Source organism: Aspergillus tubingensis, assembly GCF_013340325.1.
Source record: "Aspergillus tubingensis WU-2223L DNA, scaffold_9, whole genome shotgun sequence".
In the NCBI taxonomy this organism is placed as follows: Eukaryota; Fungi; Ascomycota; class Eurotiomycetes; order Eurotiales; family Aspergillaceae; genus Aspergillus; species Aspergillus tubingensis.
Window position 1 is genome coordinate 1,209,212 of NW_023336283.1, and position 21,720 is coordinate 1,230,931.

At 51.4% G+C, this 21,720-nt stretch overlaps 8 protein-coding genes across 8 annotated transcripts; 5 read left to right on the top strand and 3 right to left on the bottom strand.

Moving 5' to 3' along the window:
- Window positions 1-1,648: 1,648 nt before the first annotated feature.
- cprA (NADPH--hemoprotein reductase cprA) lies at window positions 1,649-3,798 on the top strand (the record flags this gene model as incomplete). Its single annotated transcript, XM_035503591.1, has 2 exons — window positions 1,649-3,439; window positions 3,502-3,798. 2 exons carry the CDS (start codon window positions 1,649-1,651, stop codon window positions 3,796-3,798), a joined length of 2,088 nt encoding a protein of 695 aa, XP_035359484.1.
- A 1,391-nt stretch (window positions 3,799-5,189) lies between these two features.
- AtWU_08484 (DDB1/RSE1 family protein) lies at window positions 5,190-8,623 on the top strand (the record flags this gene model as incomplete). The annotated part of the gene is made up of 4 exons (XM_035503592.1): window positions 5,190-5,775; window positions 5,844-7,750; window positions 7,806-8,252; window positions 8,321-8,623. The coding sequence occupies 4 exons, from the start codon at window positions 5,190-5,192 to the stop codon at window positions 8,621-8,623; spliced, it is 3,243 nt and encodes a 1,080-aa protein (XP_035359485.1).
- A 597-nt stretch (window positions 8,624-9,220) lies between these two features.
- On the top strand, window positions 9,221-11,575 carry AtWU_08485 (putative RNA binding protein MSSP-2; the record flags this gene model as incomplete). Its single annotated transcript, XM_035503593.1, has 8 exons — window positions 9,221-9,530; window positions 9,591-9,632; window positions 9,739-10,420; window positions 10,476-10,566; window positions 10,615-10,704; window positions 10,760-10,854; window positions 10,920-11,237; window positions 11,290-11,575. 8 exons carry the CDS (start codon window positions 9,221-9,223, stop codon window positions 11,573-11,575), a joined length of 1,914 nt encoding a protein of 637 aa, XP_035359486.1.
- Window positions 11,576-12,415: 840 nt separating this feature from the next.
- AtWU_08486 (FAD synthase) lies at window positions 12,416-13,309 on the bottom strand (the record flags this gene model as incomplete). Its single annotated transcript, XM_035503594.1, has 1 exon — window positions 12,416-13,309. The coding sequence occupies one exon, from the start codon at window positions 13,307-13,309 to the stop codon at window positions 12,416-12,418; it is 894 nt and encodes a 297-aa protein (XP_035359487.1).
- Window positions 13,310-14,071: 762 nt separating this feature from the next.
- AtWU_08487 (DnaJ domain protein) lies at window positions 14,072-14,847 on the bottom strand (the record flags this gene model as incomplete). The annotated part of the gene is made up of 3 exons (XM_035503595.1): window positions 14,072-14,603; window positions 14,686-14,729; window positions 14,785-14,847. 3 exons carry the CDS (start codon window positions 14,845-14,847, stop codon window positions 14,072-14,074), a joined length of 639 nt encoding a protein of 212 aa, XP_035359488.1.
- A 273-nt stretch (window positions 14,848-15,120) lies between these two features.
- dbp4 (RNA-dependent ATPase HCA4) lies at window positions 15,121-17,532 on the top strand (the record flags this gene model as incomplete). The annotated part of the gene is made up of 1 exon (XM_035503596.1): window positions 15,121-17,532. The coding sequence occupies one exon, from the start codon at window positions 15,121-15,123 to the stop codon at window positions 17,530-17,532; it is 2,412 nt and encodes an 803-aa protein (XP_035359489.1).
- A 749-nt stretch (window positions 17,533-18,281) lies between these two features.
- Window positions 18,282-20,227, top strand: AtWU_08489 (amino acid permease; the record flags this gene model as incomplete). Its single annotated transcript, XM_035503597.1, has 6 exons — window positions 18,282-18,640; window positions 18,693-18,894; window positions 18,942-18,983; window positions 19,033-19,181; window positions 19,232-19,696; window positions 19,756-20,227. 6 exons carry the CDS (start codon window positions 18,282-18,284, stop codon window positions 20,225-20,227), a joined length of 1,689 nt encoding a protein of 562 aa, XP_035359490.1.
- A 358-nt stretch (window positions 20,228-20,585) lies between these two features.
- Window positions 20,586-21,542, bottom strand: AtWU_08490 (histone acetyltransferase Gcn5; the record flags this gene model as incomplete). The annotated part of the gene is made up of 1 exon (XM_035503598.1): window positions 20,586-21,542. One exon carries the CDS (start codon window positions 21,540-21,542, stop codon window positions 20,586-20,588), a length of 957 nt encoding a protein of 318 aa, XP_035359491.1.
- Window positions 21,543-21,720: the final 178 nt, after the last annotated feature.

A 21,720-nucleotide genomic window follows, 5' to 3' on the forward strand; every position in this document is an offset into this window, starting at 1 on the left:
TGGTGCACTAACCAGTACACAAAGTGCGGAACGGGTGCAACTTCCCCAGGAGCGGAAAACAGGCAGAAGATGTGCCGCAGTCACGAGCAGCATTATCCAAGGTCAGCCACCACCTGCCTTTAGAGTCGACACGCACGGGGGCGGATTGAGCAGATGGGGTCTTCCAGTTGCATCCTTGCAGACAGCTGACAGAATTGGCTGTCGGTGTGCGTATTTTGAAGTCGGTATACGAAGCATAAAGAATCGGATATGCATGGACTACAGATTACTACTAGTAGGTAACCATCTTAAGTTCTTGTACCTGAATCCAGTTTTCTTCCCTTATTGGCAATTGGAACAGGAAACTATGATTCGCAGTTCATTTGACTGGAACTCCAGATTTTCAGACACTCCGGACTTGCCACCTCCACGGGGTTACGGGAGAACGGCACAGAGAGATTGCCTTCATATGCCAGTCTATCACAAGAATTACTGAAAGTGGCACAGGATCTGGAAAGGCGGAACTCGGTTAGCAGAGGAACTCGGCAGCGAGTTACGGAAGATCGCCCCAGATGAAACAGAGGAACAACTGGTCATTACTGGCTGCGCCTTCATGGCTCAAGGGCCTCCGCCGCCACTTTCCATCGTCTCTCAGCCAAGCCAGGGCCGAAGTCCCCTTCCGAACCAGACGCCATCTCGGTCAACGGTCGGCCAATGGGAATTCCCCACTAAGAGGGAAGGCAATAGCAGTACTTAGTATAATAGATAAATAAAAGGAGAGAGATAGACCATCAGGAAGCTCTGACTATTACTACTTTGACTTCAATTTTAGAGTTGTACTACACATCCTACGTTTCTCTTTTTCCCTCGGAAGGTTTGAGTCACAGATCGTTGTCTTTGGAAACCCTCCGGCAACCGCTCTCTTAACTAGCGATACTTCCCATATCAGTGACAAGTGTCTAATAGTAGTCTAACACTACTATTGCCAACAGACTCACAGTACTACTGTGTAGTAATATAGGATAGTGTGTCCTGACCCTGATACGAGAGATCTGATAAGTCCTCGACAAATCGGAGTAACAGAAGGACAACAAGTTGTTGGAGTATCACTGGTCCGTGTGAGAAACCCGGACAGGATCAGCATCTCCGAAACCGAGCCTCCGAGGCGAAAAGGCCACCATCGCCTCAGGCTGCCACCACCTCTGCTCTTTCTCTGTTTCTCTTTCTCCCTCTCGTGTCTGTCGATCGTCTACTTCCGCTTCCCGGCTCACGCCCCCCAAATTATGCGGTCTGCTTAGCAGTGGGTTCGGCCTCTCTGTTCTTCCTGGATCACACCACGGCTTACTTTCTTATCCTCCTTCTCCTCTTTTTCCTTCTTCTTCTGTTTTCCACCCTTTCTTTCTTTTTCTTGTTACCCACCCCCATAGCGTCATTCTTTCTTCCCGTTTTATCCTTTGGCTTCGGGGACGCCGCCACCTTATCTCGGTTCCTGCCTCGGCTCCGGTGATCGCACCTGGGACAGGCTAAGCGTAAGGAGGTGTGACATTCTTCTTTCACCTCCTCCCCTTTTCCCGCCTCTCCACTCCATTCAATCCCCGCTCCACCCTTTAAGTCTCGCCATTTAAATCAAATCGGGGCCTTTCGCTTCGCGCCGCTGAACAGCCTCACCATGGCGCAACTCGATACCCTCGATCTGGTGGTCCTGGCCGTGCTTTTGGTGGGTAGCGTGGCCTACTTCACCAAAGGCACCTATTGGGCAGTTGCCAAAGACCCTTATGCCTCCACCGACCCCGCGATGAACGGCGCGGCCAAGGCTGGCAAGACTCGGAACATCATTGAGAAAATGGAAGAAACGGGCAAGAACTGTGTTATTTTCTACGGATCGCAAACCGGAACCGCTGAGGATTACGCCTCCAGACTGGCCAAGGAAGGATCTCAGCGATTCGGCCTCAAGACCATGGTGGCTGACCTCGAGGAATACGACTATGAGAACCTGGACCAATTCCCGGAAGATAAGGTTGCGGTTTTCGTGCTCGCCACCTACGGAGAGGGCGAGCCTACGGATAACGCTGTCGAGTTTTACCAGTTCTTCACCGGCGACGACGTTGCTTTTGAGAGCGGCGCTTCTGCGGACGAGAAGCCTCTGTCCAAGCTGAAGTACGTTGCTTTCGGTCTGGGTAACAACACTTATGAACACTACAACGCCATGGTTCGTCAGGTCGATGCTGCTTTCCAGAAGCTCGGCGCTCAGCGTATTGGTTCTGCTGGTGAGGGTGATGACGGTGCCGGTACAATGGAAGAGGATTTCTTGGCCTGGAAGGAGCCTATGTGGGCCGCACTGTCTGAGTCAATGGATCTGCAGGAGCGCGAAGCTGTTTACGAACCCGTGTTCTGCGTCACTGAGAACGAGTCCCTGAGCCCCGAAGATGAGTCGGTCTACCTTGGAGAGCCCACCCAGAGCCACCTTCAGGGTACTCCCAAAGGCCCGTACTCTGCGCACAACCCCTTCATCGCCCCTATCGCCGAATCTCGTGAGCTTTTCACCGTCAAGGATCGCAACTGTCTGCACATGGAAATCAGCATCGCTGGAAGTAACTTGTCCTACCAGACTGGTGACCACATCGCTGTTTGGCCCACCAACGCTGGTGCCGAAGTGGATCGGTTCCTCCAGGTTTTCGGTCTCGAGGGTAAGCGTGATTCGGTTATCAACATCAAGGGTATCGATGTTACGGCCAAGGTCCCGATTCCGACCCCCACCACGTACGATGCCGCTGTTCGTTACTATATGGAAGTCTGCGCCCCTGTGTCCCGTCAGTTTGTAGCCACTTTGGCCGCGTTCGCTCCGGATGAGGAAAGCAAGGCAGAAATCGTGCGTCTGGGTAGCGACAAGAACTATTTCCACGAGAAGGTCACCAACCAATGCTTCAACATCGCTCAGGCTCTTCAGAGCATTACGTCCAAGCCTTTCTCTGCTGTTCCGTTCTCCCTGCTTATTGAAGGCATTACGAAGCTGCAACCTCGCTACTACTCGATCTCCTCGTCTTCCCTTGTCCAGAAGGACAAGATCAGCATCACGGCCGTTGTGGAATCTGTTCGTCTGCCCGGTGCCTCTCACATGGTGAAGGGTGTGACTACGAACTACCTTCTCGCGCTCAAGCAGAAGCAGAACGGCGATCCTTCCCCCGACCCTCACGGCCTGACTTACTCCATCACTGGTCCCCGCAACAAGTACGACGGTATCCACGTTCCCGTGCATGTTCGCCACTCGAACTTCAAGCTGCCCTCTGACCCCTCTCGGCCCATCATCATGGTTGGACCTGGTACTGGTGTTGCTCCTTTCCGTGGGTTCATCCAGGAACGCGCTGCTTTGGCTGCCAAGGGCGAGAAGGTTGGACCCACTGTTCTCTTCTTCGGTTGCCGCAAGAGCGACGAGGATTTCTTGTACAAGGATGAATGGAAGGTAAGTTATTCGTTTTCTCAGATGATCTTGTTATCGGAAGCTAACATATCGCGCACTCGCAGACCTACCAGGACCAGCTTGGGGACAACCTGAAGATCATCACCGCGTTCTCGCGTGAGGGTCCTCAGAAGGTCTACGTTCAGCACAGACTTCGCGAACACTCCGAGCTTGTCAGCGACCTTCTGAAGCAGAAAGCTACCTTCTACGTCTGTGGTGACGCCGCAAACATGGCTCGCGAGGTTAACCTCGTGCTTGGCCAGATCATTGCTGCGCAGCGTGGTCTGCCCGCCGAGAAGGGTGAAGAGATGGTCAAGCACATGCGTAGCAGCGGCAGCTACCAGGAAGACGTGTGGTCATAATTTCTCAATGCATCGAAGTTTCTTTCTTGTCTATCACGACGGCCTTTTCGATCCATTATTTTATTTCACGCCTAGATGATCTTTGCATATATACTCCGGTGATTTTGCCTATTCATCTGTTTTGCTTGGCGTGGTTCATGTATGCCTATTTTATTGTTTTGTGCACCGACCGGCCAGCCACGCATGGCAGTGGCTGTGAATGAGAGCGGTAGCCAGCGTTGAAAGAACAGGATAGACGATCATGATTATTGCGAGAACTGGGCATATTGATATCTGGATGCATGGGCCCAGAGGATACGAAAAGATGAATTCATAATAATTGCACGATAAATATGCTTTTCCCATCTACTTGGTTGACTAGTAAGTACTCACGTAAATAAGCTAACACCCGCTGCTCGAAACACCCGACAGTGTGAAAGAGGGGAGTATATACTAGTAGTAAACAGAAAGTAGACATGTGAATAATTGACCACAACCTAATAACAATCCATTCTTAGTAATACCTACTCACTAACCAGTATTCATATACATGCATTCTCATTTTAGAGAAAACTCAAAAGTTGAGAGGAAGAAAAGACAAGAAATAATATGTAAGCCCACACCACCTCGGCAATACCGGAGTTAAGCACAACCAGAACCGGCACGCAAACCAACCCCCATCGTCATTCCCGGTATCAGTCAGTCAGTCAGTCAGACCTGGCTGGCTGGGCTGGGCTAGCTAGCCCGAACCAAAGCTCCGCAATCATCCATCCTCATCCCTCCCATTCCAACTGATCCATCCCCTCTTTTCAAATTACAATCCTCTCTTCTCATCTCCTCAGAGCGAGGGAGAAAATACAATGAGATGCAGCAAATATTCCCACTAAATAAATAAATAAATAGGAGCCTGGAGAAATAAAAACATTTCGCTTTTTCACCTACCGCTACTCGAGTCGGTCCGCGACGCACGCAGCTACGTTCGTTCGTTCCCCGCAGTGGGCGGAAAAGCTGGATTGGGACCACCACGACGACGATACGCTACGCTACGCAAAACCTCGGGGACCATATGATATACTTATACTGCATTTATAGGGATTGATAAATATTCTGCGGAGATGGCTTATGTGGTGCCGATTCATCGGGCGAGTAGCATTCGGAATGCGCTCAAGTTGCATTTCTTGAATGCGGAGGAGGAGAACTTGGTTGTTGCGTTGGTGGCCCCCTTTTCTTTTCTTCCCTTTGCTTTGCTTGTTCGCAATGCTTGGTGATTTTTTATGTATGAGTGAGGGATGTGTTTGCTGATTGGTCTTGTGTGTTGGAATTATAGAAAGGCGAACCGTCTCGAAATATACTCCCTCACGCCAGAAGGGCTGAACCTGGCAGCGTCATGTTCTCTCTTCGCCAAGGTTACAATGCTAGCTCGGCTTCCTGCGCCTGCGAACTCGCCTACGGATCATTTGTTTGTCGGGACGGATCGATACACTTATTGCACGTTGTCGTGGGATGGGGAGAGGAATCAGATCCGGACGGAGAGGAACTATGTTGATATATCTGATCCTTCGTCGCGGGAGGCGCAGACGGGGAATCGATGCTTGATTGATCCGAGTGGGCGGTTTATGACGCTCGAGGTGTATGAGGGCGTTATTGCTGTTGTGCCGATTGTGCAGTTGCCGAGTAAGAAGAGGGGGAGACAGGTTGCTCCGCCTTCCGGACCGGATGCGCCTCGGGTCGGGGAGTTGGGGGAGCCGACGACGGCGAGGATTGATGAGCTGTTTGTGCGCTCGTCTGCCTTCTTGCATGTTCAGTCGGGCCCGCCTAGGTTGGCGTTGCTGTATGAGGATAATCAGAAGAAAGTGAGGCTCAAGGTTCGTGCGTTGCATTATAGTGCGGCGACGTCGAGTACGGGGGCCGATGCCGCGTTTGAGGAGTCGCTGGATGGGTTTTCGCAGGAATTGGATCTCGGAGCGTCGCATCTTATACCGGTTCCGGCGCCTTTAGGTTTGTGGTTCTCTTGTTGTGGTTTGTTGTCGCTTTTGGAATGATGCTGATCTGTTCGTGATATGCAGGTGGCTTGCTTGTCCTGGGAGAGACGTCCATCAAGTATGTTGATACGGACAGTAACGAGATTGTGTCGCGTCCTTTGGATGAAGCGACAATTTTCGTGGCTTGGGAGCAGGTAGATAGTCAGAGATGGCTTCTAGCTGATGATTATGGAAGACTGTTTTTCCTGATGCTAGTCCTGGATTCTAACAACCAAGTACAATCCTGGAAGCTGGATCACTTAGGGAATACGGCTAGAGCTTCGGTGCTGATATACCTCGGTGGCGGAGTTATCTTCGTAGGATCTCACCAAGGGGATTCGCAAGTGCTTCGAATCGGCAATGGCTCATTGGAGGTCATCCAGACGCTCTCCAATATTGCGCCCATTCTTGATTTTACCATCATGGACCTTGGAAACCGTACCAGTGAAAGCCAGACACACGAGTTTTCTTCGGGCCAGGCTCGCATTGTGACTGGTTCGGGTGCATTTGATGACGGAACCCTTAGGAGTGTACGCAGTGGTGTCGGCATGGAAGAGCTCGGTGTTCTTGGTGAAATGGATCTCATTACGGACTTGTTCGGACTGCAGCTTGCGACAAAGGGTGGATACTTGGACACTCTTCTTGTTACCTTTGTCGATGAGACACGAGTTTTCCAATTCAATTTTGATGGCGAGGTTGAAGAGTTGGACAGCTTTCTTGGTCTCAGCCTTTCGGAGAACACACTCCTCGCTATGAACCTTCCTGGAGGAAGAATCTTGCAAGTCACGGAACAGAGAGTACTCATAGCAGATATTGAAGGCGGCATGGTCACCAATGAATGGACCCCGCCAGACCGATTAGTGATCACTTCTGCTTCTGCCAACAATGATTCGATTGTTCTTGTCAGCGGCGGCCAGGTTCTGACAGTCCTCGATATCAACAATGATGTTCGGGTTGTGGCTCAGAAAGATTTCGGAGCAGACAGCCAGATCTCAGGAGTCACGGTGCCCTTATCTTCGGCTGGGGTCTGTATCGTTGGCTTCCCTCAATTAGCGAAGGTCTCGGTTTTGGACCTTGGCCGGCTATCGGAGCTTCATACAACGTCGCTGGGCCCAGCTGGTGAAGCATTTCCACGATCAGTACTCGTCGCCGATGTCCTTGCGAATAGCCCCTCTACCCTCTTTATTTCGATGGCAGATGGCAGCGTTATCACTTACGCCTTCGACGCCAGTGACTACTCACTGACCGGGATGAACCGGCTCATACTCGGGTCTGAGCAGCCCACCTTCAAGAAGTTGCCTCGCGGCGATGGATTGTATAATGTCTTCGCCACATGCGAGAACCCCAGCTTGATATACGGCTCCGAAGGCCGCATCATCTACTCTGCGGTCAATTCGGAGGGTGCGTCTCGGGTATGCCACTTCAACTCGGAGGCGTATCCTGGATCGATTGCCGTGGCCACTAAGCACGACTTGAAGATTGCTCTCGTGGACAAGGAGAGGACAACACAGATCCAGACGCTCCCCATGGGCGAAACTGCCCGTAGGGTAGCATATTCACCTTCTGAGAAGGCTTTCGGTATCGGCACCATCGAGCGCAAATTGAAGGACGGGGCCGAGATGGTTCAAAGTCGCTTTGTGTTAGCTGATGAGATCATGTTCCGTCGTCTCGACGCCTTTGACCTTCGGCCGGAGGAGTTGGTCGAGAGTGTCATTCGCGCGGAGTTTTCTGCGGGCAAGGATGAAAATGGTCGGGACGTATTCAAAGATCGGTTCGTTGTGGGAACAGCATACCTAGATGATGAAAACGAAGAGTCAATCCGAGGTCGGATATTGGTCTTCGAGATTGACAACGGCCGAAAATTGACTAAAGTCGCCGAGTTGCCTGTCAAAGGTGCATGCCGCGCGCTGGCTATGCTAGGAGAGAAGATTGTGGCCGCTCTTGTGAAAACGGTAAGCTTCTGGATATCTTTGGCTGTGCTCCTTCCACTAAGCTCATATGGTTCAGGTCGTCATTTATGGTGTGGTGAACAACGACTTTGGCGCGATGAAGCTCGAGAAGTTGGCCAGCTACCGCACATCGACCGCCCCCGTCGACGTGACCGTAACGGGTAACGTGATTGCCGTCGCGGACCTTATGAAGAGTGTATGCCTGGTGGAGTACAGCGAAGGCGAGAATGGAATGCCGGATAGCTTGACAGAAGTCGCTCGTCATTTCCAGACCGTTTGGGCCACTGGCGTTGCCTGTATTGCCAAGGATACATTCCTGGAAACTGACGCTGAAGGTAACTTAATTGTCCTTCGACGCAATCTGACCGGTGTGGAGGAAGACGACAAGCGCAGACTGGAGGTAACAGGGGAGATCTCGTTGGGCGAGATGGTCAACCGCATCCGACCGGTCAATATTCAACAATTGGCGAGTGTGACGGTCACCCCGAGGGCTTTTCTGGGCACAGTATGAATCCCATCCCAACCGCTTGAGTGCTGAACACCTGTGACTAACCCATATGATTAACCCAACAGGTGGAAGGCTCCATCTATCTCTTTGCTATTATCAACCCAGAGCATCAAGACTTCTTGATGCGTCTGCAGGCAACCATGGCGGGCAAGGTCGAGTCGCTGGGGAACATTCCATTTAATGAGTTCCGTGGCTTCCGCAGCATGGTGCGAGAGGCGAAAGAGCCGTATCGCTTTGTGGATGGCGAGCTGATTGAGAGGTTCCTGACCTGCGAGCCGAGTCTCCAGGAAGAAATTGTGGACTCGGTGGGCATGATGAACGTTGATGAAGTAAAGATTATGATAGAAGCCTTGCGCAGGCTACATTGAGTGTGGCAGCTAGGATCTGAAGAGAAATAATGATTAGTTATGGTAAGATGAGGTTCGCAACTTGCACTGCCGTATCTGCACATGTTCATTGCTATGCTTTGCAGCACCACTTTCTTGGACTTGGGATAACTAACCTACATCACATCAAAGGCTCGGCAGCGATGTGTGAATCACACAGAGACCTTGGTGACCATGATCCGGACCAACAACCCCCCGCTTAACAAGGCTTGAACTTATCCCTCCACTAGCTTGTTAAACAGTCGTGCTCCAGCGGATCTTTCCAACTGTATACTTGACCCGCCTGACTGTGATCCACCAACAGCTACAGACCCGCAAATCTCCGCTTAGAAGTGCGAATGAATGAAAGGGAATGAAAAATGTGTTGCAGTCCGGACTTCATCTCGCACAATCCAGAGTGGATTGTCTATACTGTTTGCTCCGCTGTCGGGTCCATATCCCCGCGTAGATCTCTTCTAGATAGAATTCTTGTTCTCTTCCGCATCTCTAATCCTTCCCGTAACCGGATGACTATAACCCGTCTCATCCTACTACTACTACTACTACTCTGATACCAGCCATCAAGTATCCCCAATAGGCATGGCCAACATGAACCATTCAGTCTTTGATGACCAGAACGGGTCTGGTAACCCAGGATACGTCCAGGTTCCTGACGCGTCATTTCATCGACTTCGCCGGAAGGAAAGTGGTGCCTTCAATGCTCCTGCCCAGAGTGGCTTCCACTCAACACACTCTTCCAGAAAGGCAGTTGCTACGAACAGCGACCTTCTATCGATGTCGACCCCTCTTCATCCTTCAACTTCTTCAGCTCCCACATCATCTTCACCGTGTTCCAGTCATTCGTTGCGTACTGGCTTACTTCCATCTTCCCTAGCTACTCTATTATCGTGTATGTTATGTTATCTGGGGGTTTGGATCTTGCTTCCTTCCTATCTAACTGCCACTACAGATCCCAACTCCCCCGATCCGCACGGCTATTCTGCTGGTCCAAGTAAGTGTTAATCCCTGTTGGTCTGAAGCACCTATCTTGTGTCGACGTCCATTTCATTACCTACCTTTTTGGTGCTCAAACCCAACATCACTGACAATTACTGCAGAGATTGACTCGCATAGATACGGCACCATGCATACTGCTGTTCCAGAATCCGCTCAGGCTCCTGATACTCGTGGACTGTCCACTCTGCTCGGGGGCTTGAACATCCAGGGTCAGCGTCCCGGGGCCAAGTACAATGGTCTCAAGAGCAACATGCCGCTAGCTGTGCCCCCTTATAATCCCCTTGTTCTTCTCCCCAATGGAGCTTTCTTCGGAGGTCTTCCTTATGATCAGAACCCGTATCTACCCCCCACTGGCATCTATCCGGGCTTAGCTTCCCCATGCCCAGTGGTTCCCAGCCCTGCAGGCGACTTCTACCATGGAGCCACCCCGAACCTGGAAGGCCCTGGACTGCCTAGCTATGGTTATAATAGCTTTCCCCAGTCGGGACCTGCATGTTTACCTTTCCAGATGATGAAGACTCCTACTGGATACATCCTTCAGGATCTGGAAAGCCTAACCCAGCAAGATCCGCCTATTCCACGGGCTGTACCGGCTATGTGGACTAACCCTTCTGAACTGACCCTTGCCAAGTGCCTGGAAAACCGGGAGGGCATTACCAACGTCTACATCCGAGGCTTCCTTCCAGAGACTACGGATGAGATGCTGCATGCCTATGCCTCTCGCTTTGGAAAGATAGATCGATGCAAAGCGATTGTGGACTTGGATACAGGCCTTTGCAAAGGGTATGCAAGAGCCTGTTCCACGGACTGATGAGCTATGTGCTGACTGCACCCATAGATTCGGCTTTGTTCAGTACTACAACTTTGAGTCTTGTGAAAATTGCATCCGTGGTTTCTTCTATCTTGGCTACCAGGCTAGCTTTGCTCAGGTATATTTCAAGCTACCAGCCATCGTACCGTGCAACTAACAATTCTAGAAATCTCGCAACTCCCGTCTCAAGGACCTTGAAGACAAGTCATCCACTAACATCTATTGTACCAACATTCCGATTGAGTGGACAGAGGCCGTAAGCAGCAAGCTCTAATAAGAGACCATACAAATAAAGTTGACCATAACTACAGGATCTCCGTCATCACTTTGAGCCGTACCATGTCATCTCGGAGAAGATCAGCCGTGACGAGAAGACTGGAGTGAGCAAGGAAGTTGGATTTGCCCGGTGAGTAGTTGTTACAGAACACTCGGATGAAAGGTATGATCCTTGGACTGATGACCTCGTACTAGGTTTGAAACCCGTGAAATCGCTGAAAAAGTCCTGTCTGAATATCATAATGCGGTTGCCAAAGACGGTGTGAAATTGCTTCTTCGCTTCGCCGACACCAAGGCCCAGAAACTTCTCAAGCAGCAGAGTAACGAGCGCCGCGCCTATCGTGCTGGCGAATACAATTATTCGGTCGAGGTAGTTCAGGGTTCCACTCCATCGCCTTCTATTAACCGTCTTCAGCAGACTGCATCTCACCTCAGCCCCAATTCGCAGGGTAGCTATGTGTCACCTGTTGGCATGGGCGCAGCTTGGACTCCTGCTACGTCCATCTCCCCATCGTATGCACTGATGGACCCTTCCCCGTTCGGGCTCTACTGACAGGACAAGCAGGTATTTGGCGAAGGGTCAGGCTAGCAACATGAGGTTCAACTCGTGGACTTCCCGCAACGGACCAGGAGGTCTGGAGAATACACCTTTGTATCGTGGACGACGTGGAGTGTGGAATGAAAATTCCTCGGGCTCTTCCTCCAAGGCCAATTTCGCCACTCCCACCGCGTCTTGCGTTGAATCTCGTTCGGAACGATCCAGCCCTCGTAAGGAGATCAAGGCAGGATCCTTGTCTCCGATTTCCTCTCGCAGGGAGGTTATTGTGACTTCGCCTCGGTCGGTCGTCTGAGTGATGCTTGGATTGCAGCACCGTGGTTTTGAAGTGCCCTAAGTCCTCCATACGTACGCATCCTCTCTCTTCCCAATGTTTCCTACAAACACCAAGTGTTGCAACTCTTAGGAGCGACTTTTGGTATTTGCACGGCTCGCCTTTTTGCCCTTCCATGAAGCATCTTCGACGAACACAGCAGGCTGTCCAGCTATCCGTCAGAGCCCGCATATCTTACAATGGTGCATGGTTGACTAACATATGATTTTGTTTCCCCTTTTTAACTGTTGCCCATTTCGAAGTTTTGTGCTGGTTTCGAGCTTTTGTAGGTTGTATGGGTTTTGTTATCTGTTCTTGATTTCTTGATGACACCAGTGATTCTATGATTCGCAGAGTGATGCCGATTTAAAGGTCTGTATCTGTTACCGCTGGACCCTGGAGGCCCAAGGTTTACGGCGAGAGGGAATTCACAGGTTGGGAGGACATAAGTGGTACTTTAGCATTTGCCTAGCCATGCATGTTTAGCTCTTAGCATCAAGTTATCAGCGCAGTCTACAATTTGTCAATGGAAAGCGTTATGCAACTGCGACCATCACGGTGCCGAATGTAAGCCAAACAAGTTGAAGACACGCAGCCAGTGTATGCATCTATCGGATAGTAATGGTGAAACACGAGAGAAGAGAGTGAAACGCTCAGGAGTGACATGCGGGGAAACACATCGGTATAGGAGGGGAGGCAAAGAGTACATAGGGTCTGACTCCAAAACAGGTCTATACACGGAGAAGGGAGCATATTGAGCGGACGACGAGTATCCTCGACTCCGACAACGGCCAAAACCAACATCGACACTACCACAGACAATCAATTGCGTCCCAACCGCTCCTCCAAATCCTCCGTCAACTCATAAGCAGGCCTATACCGCCCCTCCTCCACCCCCTCCTTAGCATCCTCACCATCCACCTCGACCCTCAACTTCGGATTCGGATGCGTATCCGCAGTACCCCCCAAACTCGTATACCCTCTATCATAAAGCCCACAATACCTCAACCCCAAATGGCGAATAAAGGCCCAAATCTCCGCATAATGCCAATCAATCACAGGATGCACGCGCACAAAATCGGGCCACCCACTATCCGTGCGATCGAAATGGGTCAATTTAGCACCATGGGGATCCGTCCGTCTCGTGCCGACAAAAATCGCTTTCACTCCCGGGTTGACGAACAGGTAATCCTCAAAGGTGGATTTGATTGTTGAGCGCGGCGGGTCCGTCGTGTACTTGAGTACGTTGAGATGGTATGCGCGGGCGGACCATTGGACGAATTCCTCGACGTCTGGGAAGGGGTCCGGCGGGAGGGCGTAGATCGCGGGGATGGAGGTGAGGCCGCCGTCTTCCGGGGCGGGGTGGGGGTGAAGGCTGGCGAGGAAGAGGACGAGGAGCACGAGACAGTCTTTGCCGCCGTTGTAGGAGAGGGAGAGCTCGTTGAGGGGGTACCGGTGGAGGGCGGTGGAGATGACGTTGAGGGAGGTGCGGGTTTGATGTTGAACTTTGGCCAGGAGGGAGTCGGCTGGGTGGGATTCGGAGAGGAAGGTGTGGATTTTGGTGTGGCAGTGGGTGATTATGCTGGATAGGGAGGGGGTTGTTGTGGGTGGGAATGTGGTTGTGGTGGTTGTGTCTGTGGTTGATGTTGTTGGTGGTGGTGGTGTTGATGTGGTGGTGGGTAGGCCATTGGGGGTGGGTGGTATTGAGTCGGTCATGGTGGGTAATTGATTGATTGATTGGTGGTCGTGGTAGGAGGGTGTTGATATGTATGTGTATGCGTATATATATGGGTGAGAAAAGGAAGAAGGGAAGTGAAGGAGTGAGGGTTGAGGTGGTTGGAGTAGTACTAGTTAGTAGCTAGGGTATGGAGTGGATGCGATGACTCGCGGGGGGTAACAGAGGGAGGGATTGATGTAAGCCGGTTGGCTGTGTGGTTTTTTGTCGGTAAAGGGTCCGAGGTGCAACGCAAGGGTGTTTGTCTTTCTATCGGGCGAGAATAGTGAAGATAAGAGGGACAATTATATAGGGATGAGACACATGCAATTCCAAACAATTCTTCAGAATGCAGCTCTCAGACACGACGGATGATTGCGGAGAGGCCACATGAACCCGAGCGATGGAGGGGAAGATAATAAAAAAGGCGCTGGAATGTTCTTTCTGCCCCGCATCGACCTTGACCGCTTTCTTATCGCGGCTGATATTATTCTTCTATGCAGGAAATCAAGTAAACAGCAGAGTTTATATTCGAGTGGATGACAATTGACGTCAAAAGATTGAGAGCTATGAGTAATGTGGCAGACAGCTACTAATAATCAATGGTATGAAAGAACAGTAGTGGTAAATAGCAATATAATCATGGTGATGTTATAATCACCAGTCCGTCCCGGGTGCAAATATATCCGCTCAACGCCAGTTGACCAAGTTGAAATACTTCTACCACTGCAAGTCTTGCAGGCAACTGGCACACCTGCCCAGTCTCACCCCAATACCTTCATCTTCTTTTTCTTCTTCTTGTCCCCATCCTTCTTCACCCCCTTCTGCCAATCTCGCCAGCTGCCTATGCGCTCCTCACGGCTATCTTCCCATGCTTTATCCTGGTCCCGTTTCCGCTTCCGCGCCTCCAACTCCTCTTCTTCCTTGCGCCTCTCCCGACCTTCTTCCTGAAGCTTGGCCTTGGCTTGTCTTCGCCGCCGCGCCTCTTCCTCTAAGAGTACCTGCACTGTCTTCTGGCGCCATTCTTTCTTGAATTCGTCTGTCTTTAGCTCTTCCGAGTCTAGCGAGTACTTGTGCTCGCGGATCAAAAGTCGTCGCGCGTCCGCGATACATTCGTCTAGGTATGTGCGCGACTTTTCGTCCATAAGCGCCGTGTGCGCTTTCTTGAGGCGATCAAAAGCATCGGGGGCGGCCGGATTCTTCGTCTTATCGGGGTGAATGAGAAGGGACTTTTTGCGGTACTGGACTTTAATGTCGGATTCGGGGACACCCGGTTGGAGATCAAGGACCGCGTAACTGGTAGGATAATCCGTCCGTCAGCCTCTTCATAGGTCTATAGCAGCATGCAAAGTAGGTGTAGTAGGAGGCCGGAACTCACGCGTCTAAGGAGAACGCCTTCCGAATGCGGTCAATTTCTGCATCCTGTCTAAAGTTAGTCTGGGTGGCATTGTAGTGGAAATATTCCGAGGAAGCATACCTTGACAAAGTCAGAGGCCTCACGCTCAAGCGCGTCCAAAGCATCTTGCTCATCGTCGGCCATGGTGACAGAGGTTGGGGAGTGAATGAAGGAATTCGCCGGGTCGGGACTGTCGCATGGCTGCTGAAAGGCACACGCCGATAAGCGCCGTCTTATCGCGGCGATGAGTCAGCAGGAACCCGCGAGGTTAAACTCCGAAGAGAAAAAAAGTTGCTTCACCGCCCGGGCCTTTCTTCGAGATTCGCTTTCTCTCCCCAGCAACAGTTCACTTTCGTTTGTCTGCTTTCCTTCGTTAGTGCTCATTTACGTGAGTATTTTTTTCTGGACGAGCCCATCATGGCTCCGATGAACGGTTCCCGCAATGGCAAACACTCGAAAGCTCAGCGCGGCGGTAACCTCAAGCGCAAGCGTGTCCAAGAAGATTTGAACTCTCTCATCAAGAGGGTCGAAGATTTGGATGTCAAGGAAACCATCGGACAATTCACCGATCTGCCTTTGTCTGAACCCACCGCGTCCGGACTTGCCTCGTCTCACTACAAAACCTTGACCGACATTCAGTCCCGTGCGATCAGCCATGCGCTCAAGGGCCGCGATATTCTGGGTGCCGCAAAGACGGGAAGCGGCAAAACGCTGGCCTTCCTGATTCCCATCCTGGAAAACCTATACCGCAAGCAGTGGTCAGAGCACGATGGATTGGGTGCTCTGGTTCTGTCTCCTACCCGCGAACTCGCGATTCAGATCTTCGAAGTCCTCCGTAAAGTCGGTCGCTACCATACGTTCTCCGCCGGTCTGGTTATTGGTGGGAAGAGTCTGCGGGAGGAGCAAGAGAGGTTGGGACGGATGAATATTCTGGTGTGTACGCCTGGTCGTATGCTGCAGCACTTGGATCAGACTTCTTTCTTTGAGACGCATAACCTGCAGATGCTCGTGTTGGATGAGGCGGATCGCATTTTGGATATGGGTTTCCAGAAGACGGTGGACGCCATTATCGGTCATCTTCCGAAGGAGCGCCAGACGTTACTTTTCAGTGCTACACAGACGAAGAAGGTGTCGGACTTGGCTCGACTGAGCTTGCAGGATCCCGAATATGTGGCTGTTCATGAAACGGCCTCCTCCGCGACGCCGTCCAAGCTTCAGCAACACTACGTCGTTACGCCCCTTCCGCAGAAACTCGATGTTCTCTGGAGTTTCATTCGCAGCAACTTGAAGTCCAAGACGATCGTGTTCCTGTCGTCAGGAAAGCAGGTGCGCTTTGTCTACGAATCCTTCCGTCACATGCAACCCGGTATCCCGTTGATGCACCTCCACGGACGTCAGAAGCAGGGTGGTCGACTCGATATTACAACCAAATTCTCATCGGCGCAACATGCGGTTCTGTTCGCCACTGATGTTGCTGCACGTGGTCTGGATTTCCCGGCCGTCGACTGGGTTATCCAGCTTGACTGTCCCGAAGACGCTGATACATACATTCACCGTGTTGGTCGTACAGCAAGATACGAGCGCGATGGTCGTGCCGTGCTCTTCCTGGATCCTAGTGAGGAGAAGGGCATGTTGAAGCGTCTGGAGCAGAAGAAGGTTCAGGTCGAACGCATCAACATCAAGGCCAACAAGCAACAGAGCATCAAAGATCAGCTGCAGAATATGTGCTTCAAGGACCCCGAGTTGAAGTACCTGGGCCAGAAGGCCTTCATCTCCTACGCCAAGTCGGTCTACGTTCAGAAGGATAAGGAAATCTTCAACATCAAGGAGCTGAAGTTGGATGAGTTTGCGGGCAGCATGGGTCTTCCTGGTGCACCCCGCATCAAGTTCATCAAGGGTGACGATACCAAGGAGCGGAAGAACGCGCCACGTGCTACGGCATACCTGTCCAGCGATGACGAGTCTGGCGAAGAGGGCGAGAAGAAGAAGACCAAGAAGGATGAGACGCAGGTGCGGACGAAGTATGACCGCATGTTCGAGCGTCGGAACCAGGACGTGTTGGCCGACCATTACCACAAGCTTATCAACGACGACGGCACGATTGTGGAGACGAACCAGGCTACTGCGGATGCGGATGAGGATGATGACTTCCTGTCCGTCAAGCGTCGCTTCGCTGCCGGAGACAAGGACCTGGATGTCGCAGGATCTAGCTCCGAGGATGAGGAGGATGCAGAGGACGGAACGGAGAAGAAGGGACCCAAGGTGGTACACCTTGATGGCAAGGATGCCCTGGTCATCGACTCCAAACGTCGTGAGAAGCTGCTCAAGTCGAAGAAGAAGTTGCTTAAGTTCAAGGGCAAGGGTACCAAGCTTATCTACGATGATGAGGGCAATGCCCATGAGATCTACGAAATGGAGGATGAAGAACAGTTCAAGGCCAAGGGCGACGCCAAGGAGCAGCAGGCGAAGTTCCTGGCGGAGGAGGCGGAGCGCACTCGGCAAGCGGATCTGGAGGACAAGGAAGTCGCCAAGCAGAAGAAGCGCGAGAAGAAGGAGAAGCGCAAGGCCCGCGAGCGCGAGCTTCTTGCCATGGAGGAGGAAGGAGGGGATTTGGTCCAGATTCCGTACAAGGAGGGCGGGCTCGCCTCGGACGAAGACGAGGAAGTCCTCCGGCCCAGCAAGAAGGCGCGGGTTTCCTTTGCAGACGAAGCAAGCGAGGAGGAGCCCAAACCCAAGAAGGCCAAGAAGTCTCAACCGGCTGGCAAAGCACCGGAGCAGATCGAGACTCTGGAAGATCTGGAGTCGCTGGCTGCGGGCTTGCTGGGGTGATTTTGAAGTGTATACATTATTATGTCTTTGGTGGATATATCCCTTTCTGTCTCAGTTTCTTTCATTGTTCATCAGCGGAGAGTGTCAAAAGTTTATGAGATTCCGGCAGCGTAGCCATGTACATAGCACGATACAATTATCCTTGGGGAAATTCCTTGATTGATTGATTGATTGATAGATTGTGGTGATATTGTAGTAACTATTATACTTAGGTGTAAAAGCTGCCTCTAAAAGGTAATGTAAGTATGGTTAAAGTTAGCCGAGCGGGTGGAGAACCCCAGGGCGGCAGTCGGCAAACCGTCTCTTCATCCCCAAGGATTCCCTTGCCCTTCCATTTGCTGTACGTAACACCAATCGAGCACGCCATCCGCTAAAGAGCAAATTTTCAGCGTCAGGATGTGATGGCGATATGAGTGTCATTCGCGGGGATGCACTCTTCCCTTTGATAACATCTATTTCGTTCATGCGTGCCATGCAGACACTACTGCTAGTATCTACAACTTAGATCACTAGTAGTTTCAGCTGCCACTTTTGACTGCCGGTTTTTGAGCTTCTCCACGGTGGATCACGTGGTGTCTCTCCTCCCAGTCTCCAGCACTTGCCTATTCGGGAAGAGCTCAACTATAAGGCTGAGATTGACTGGTTCAAATCTAAAATTCATCGGTGAGTCTCGGCATACTTCCGATATCTCCAATTGTAGGACATAGCTAAGCTAACATGGCCCTATTAGCGTCTAGATCACCACCACCATGGGTGTTCATGACATCGAAAAGCAACGCCCTATGGCTCCTGGCGAGCCCATGGCTGAGCGTAATGCCAAGGACCCCAGCACCTTAGCGACTGATTATCTGGAGCCAGAGATTCCATATGTCAATGCGAACAAGCTGGCCCGGAAGCTCTCTCCCCGCCAGGTGCAGATGATCGCCATCGGCGGCACCATTGGTACGGGTCTGTTCCTGGGAACGGGTAAGGCGCTGGCCACCGGTGGGCCGGCGTCGATGCTAATCTCGTATACCATCTGTGGTGTCATTGTGTTTATCACCATGTTGTCGCTGGGTGAGATGGCGGCGTTTATCCCTGTTGCGGGTTCGTTTTGTACTTTTGCTGGGTGAGTAGCTGGTCTTGCGGCTGTGAATGATGGTATGCTGATGATGAAATAGTCGCTTTGTTGATGATGCTCTGGGCTTTGCTCTGACCTGGAACTACTGGTTCAATGATGCGGTGTCGACAGCGTCAGATATTATTGCGCTTCAGTTGCTGTTGGAGTATTGGACGGATAATTTCCCGGGTTGGGCGATAAGCTTGATCTTTTTGGTTGTGGTTATTGCGCTGAATATGCTGTCGGTCAAGGTTTATGGCGAGGTCTGTCACAGCTCTCTAGTAGACTTTCATATGCTGACCATCTCCAGGTTGAATACTGGCTTAGTCTTCTCAAGGTGGTGACTATCATCGTATGTCCCCTACTTCTACTAAAAATTCACTCCATACTAACAAAGCTAGATCTTCATCATCCTCGGCATTGTCGTCAACTGCGGTGCAAACACCCAGCATAAATACATCGGCAACAAGTACTTCTACACCGGCGAAGCCCCCTTCGTTGGAGGCATCGGCGGCTTCGCCTCTGTCTTCGTCACTGCCTCTTTCGCCTAGTACGTTAACCTCCACCATTCAACCAAGCCACCTACTAACCAACTCACAGCGGCGGCACCGAATCCATCGCCATCACCGCCGGTGAAACCAAAGATCCCGCCAAGAACCTCCCCCGAGTCGTCCGCAACGTCTTCTGGCGCATCATCCTCTTCTACATCGTCTCCATCGTCCTCATCGGCCTCGACGTCCCCTACAACTACCCGAACCTATCCTCCGAAACCACCGCGACCAGCCCCTTCACCATCGTCTTCGTCGAAGCCGGCAGTGCCGTGGCCGGCAGCTTCATCAACGCCGTGATCATGACCAGTGTTATCTCCGCCGCCAACCACGCCCTCTTCGCCGGTTCCCGTCTTCTCTACACCCTCGCCGTAGATGGCTACGCGCCACGATTCTTCGGCCACCTGAACCGCTTCCAAGTCCCCTGGGTAGCAGTCCTCGCCACCTCCGTAATCAGTGGACTTTGCTTCGGAGCGAGCTACATTGGCGCTGGCCAACTATGGTCATGGCTGCAAAAGTATGCCCCCCCTCCATCTTTTCCAAATAAACCCATCAAATATTAACATTATTTAACAGTATCGTCGGCGTCTCCAACCAACTCTCCTGGACCTTCATCGGTCTCGCCTCCCTACGCTTCCGCGCCGCCATCCGCAAACAGAACCTGGAACATCTCCTCCCGTACAAGAACTGGACGTATCCCGTGGGACCGATTCTCGCTATCGGACTGAATGTCATTTTGATTCTGGTGCAGGGTTGGTCCTGCTTTAGTCCGCATTTCAAGGCCGTGGATTTCGTCTCGTATTATATTGAGTTGCCGATTATGTTGGTTATGTTTTTGGTGTGGAAGTTGGTGAAGAGGACTAAGTTGGTCAAGTTGGAGGTTATGGATTTGGTTACGGATCGGTGGAATTTGGAGGTTGTGGGGGGGAGAGAAGTTGAGGATGATGATGGGGTGGGTAGTAGTAATGGGGATGGGGATGGAGGGTTCAGGAGTGAGAAGGGGGTGGTGGGGAAGGTGAAGAGGGTGGGGATGTGGTTGTTTTTGTGATTGAACCTTTTTATTTATTAGTTAATATATTTGTTGGTTTGTTAGATTGGAGGAGGATGTTGGTCCTCCGTAATAGATAATGATTATGATGACAACTACTACCATGCAGTTAGCATGCAGTTAGGTAAAGAAACGAGACTAGACGGAAATACCAGAGAATCTCTCATGCAAGAATCAAACACCAAAAGCCTCCTTTTATAAAAATAATATATACCGGAGAACTTGAGCAAAAGACCCCATGTCTGCCAATATCAACTCCAACCAAGTATCCCAACCCCAACTCCGTCCACACCATCACACCAAGCAATAGCCCCAACACCGTAGTAACAAGACAAACCACCCCAAACCCATCAATCCATCAATCAAGCAACCCCTCCCACCCACTCATCTCCCCCACCACCCTCCTCACAAACCTCTCCAACCCCCCAGCACACTTAACATACACCGTTCCCTGCTCATTAAACAACCTACAATTCCCCAACACCAACTTCAAATCCCTTATCAACTGCTCCGGACCCTCATACTCATCCCTCTCCAACTTCTCCTCCATGGTCCCCAAATCCATCGGCTGCTCAATCACCTCATAATACTCCGGCACTTCGTCCCTACTCACAGGACTCAGAAACGGCCACGCCTGCTTATGATTCCTGACCTCATTGAGGAACCGTCGCATCTCATTAAACTGGGGTCCGTGGCGGCGGTGTTCGCGCGAGAAATCGTCCATGCTTGGCGACCAGCCTGTTGCGAGGATGGCGGGGATAGAGAGGGGATTGGTTATGGGTGTGATTTTCATTTTCCATTGTTTAGGCGGTGCGTGGACGATATGGTTCCTGCTCAATGCGCGCATTTTCGCTAAGACTGTTTCTTTTTGCTTGAGTAGCATACGTTTGACCTCTAGGTATCGGATCTTAGGCAGCATCGAACACTGCATTAGTGTCCCGCCTACGTAGTCCTTGATATATCCCATCCAAGTTGCCTTCGGCAGGGTGATTTCCTTCGTGAATCCTTGTTTTTGGAAATACCCTGTCGCGTAGTTGTCTGCGTACGTGAGAAAATGCATGACTGGCCCTGTGGCGCGGACGTAGTCCTTGAGATGGGCCATCAGGTGTGCGCCGTACCCTTTTACTTGTTGGTGGGAGGTCACAGCGCAGAAGACTATTTCGGCGAATTTCCGTGTGCGGAATTCGCGGAATGTGATGCCGCCGAGGACTTCTGGGTTCTCGTTGTGGGGGTGAGGTTGTTGTTGTTGTTTGATGAAAGCGAGGGAGAGGTGGGTGCGGTCGAAGACGAGTCGGGTGATGTAATCTTTGGGCATTTTGGGGAGTTGTTTTTGGAAGAGACATTTTAGCCCCGTGAGGATTATGGTGCTTTGGGGGTGGGAGTCGTTGTTGACTACGATGTAGGAGATTTCGTGGTTGCGTTCTTCGTGGATGGAGGGCTGTGTTATGTTAGTTTATACTGCGTAGTACTATTGGGGTTATATATATGTTGAG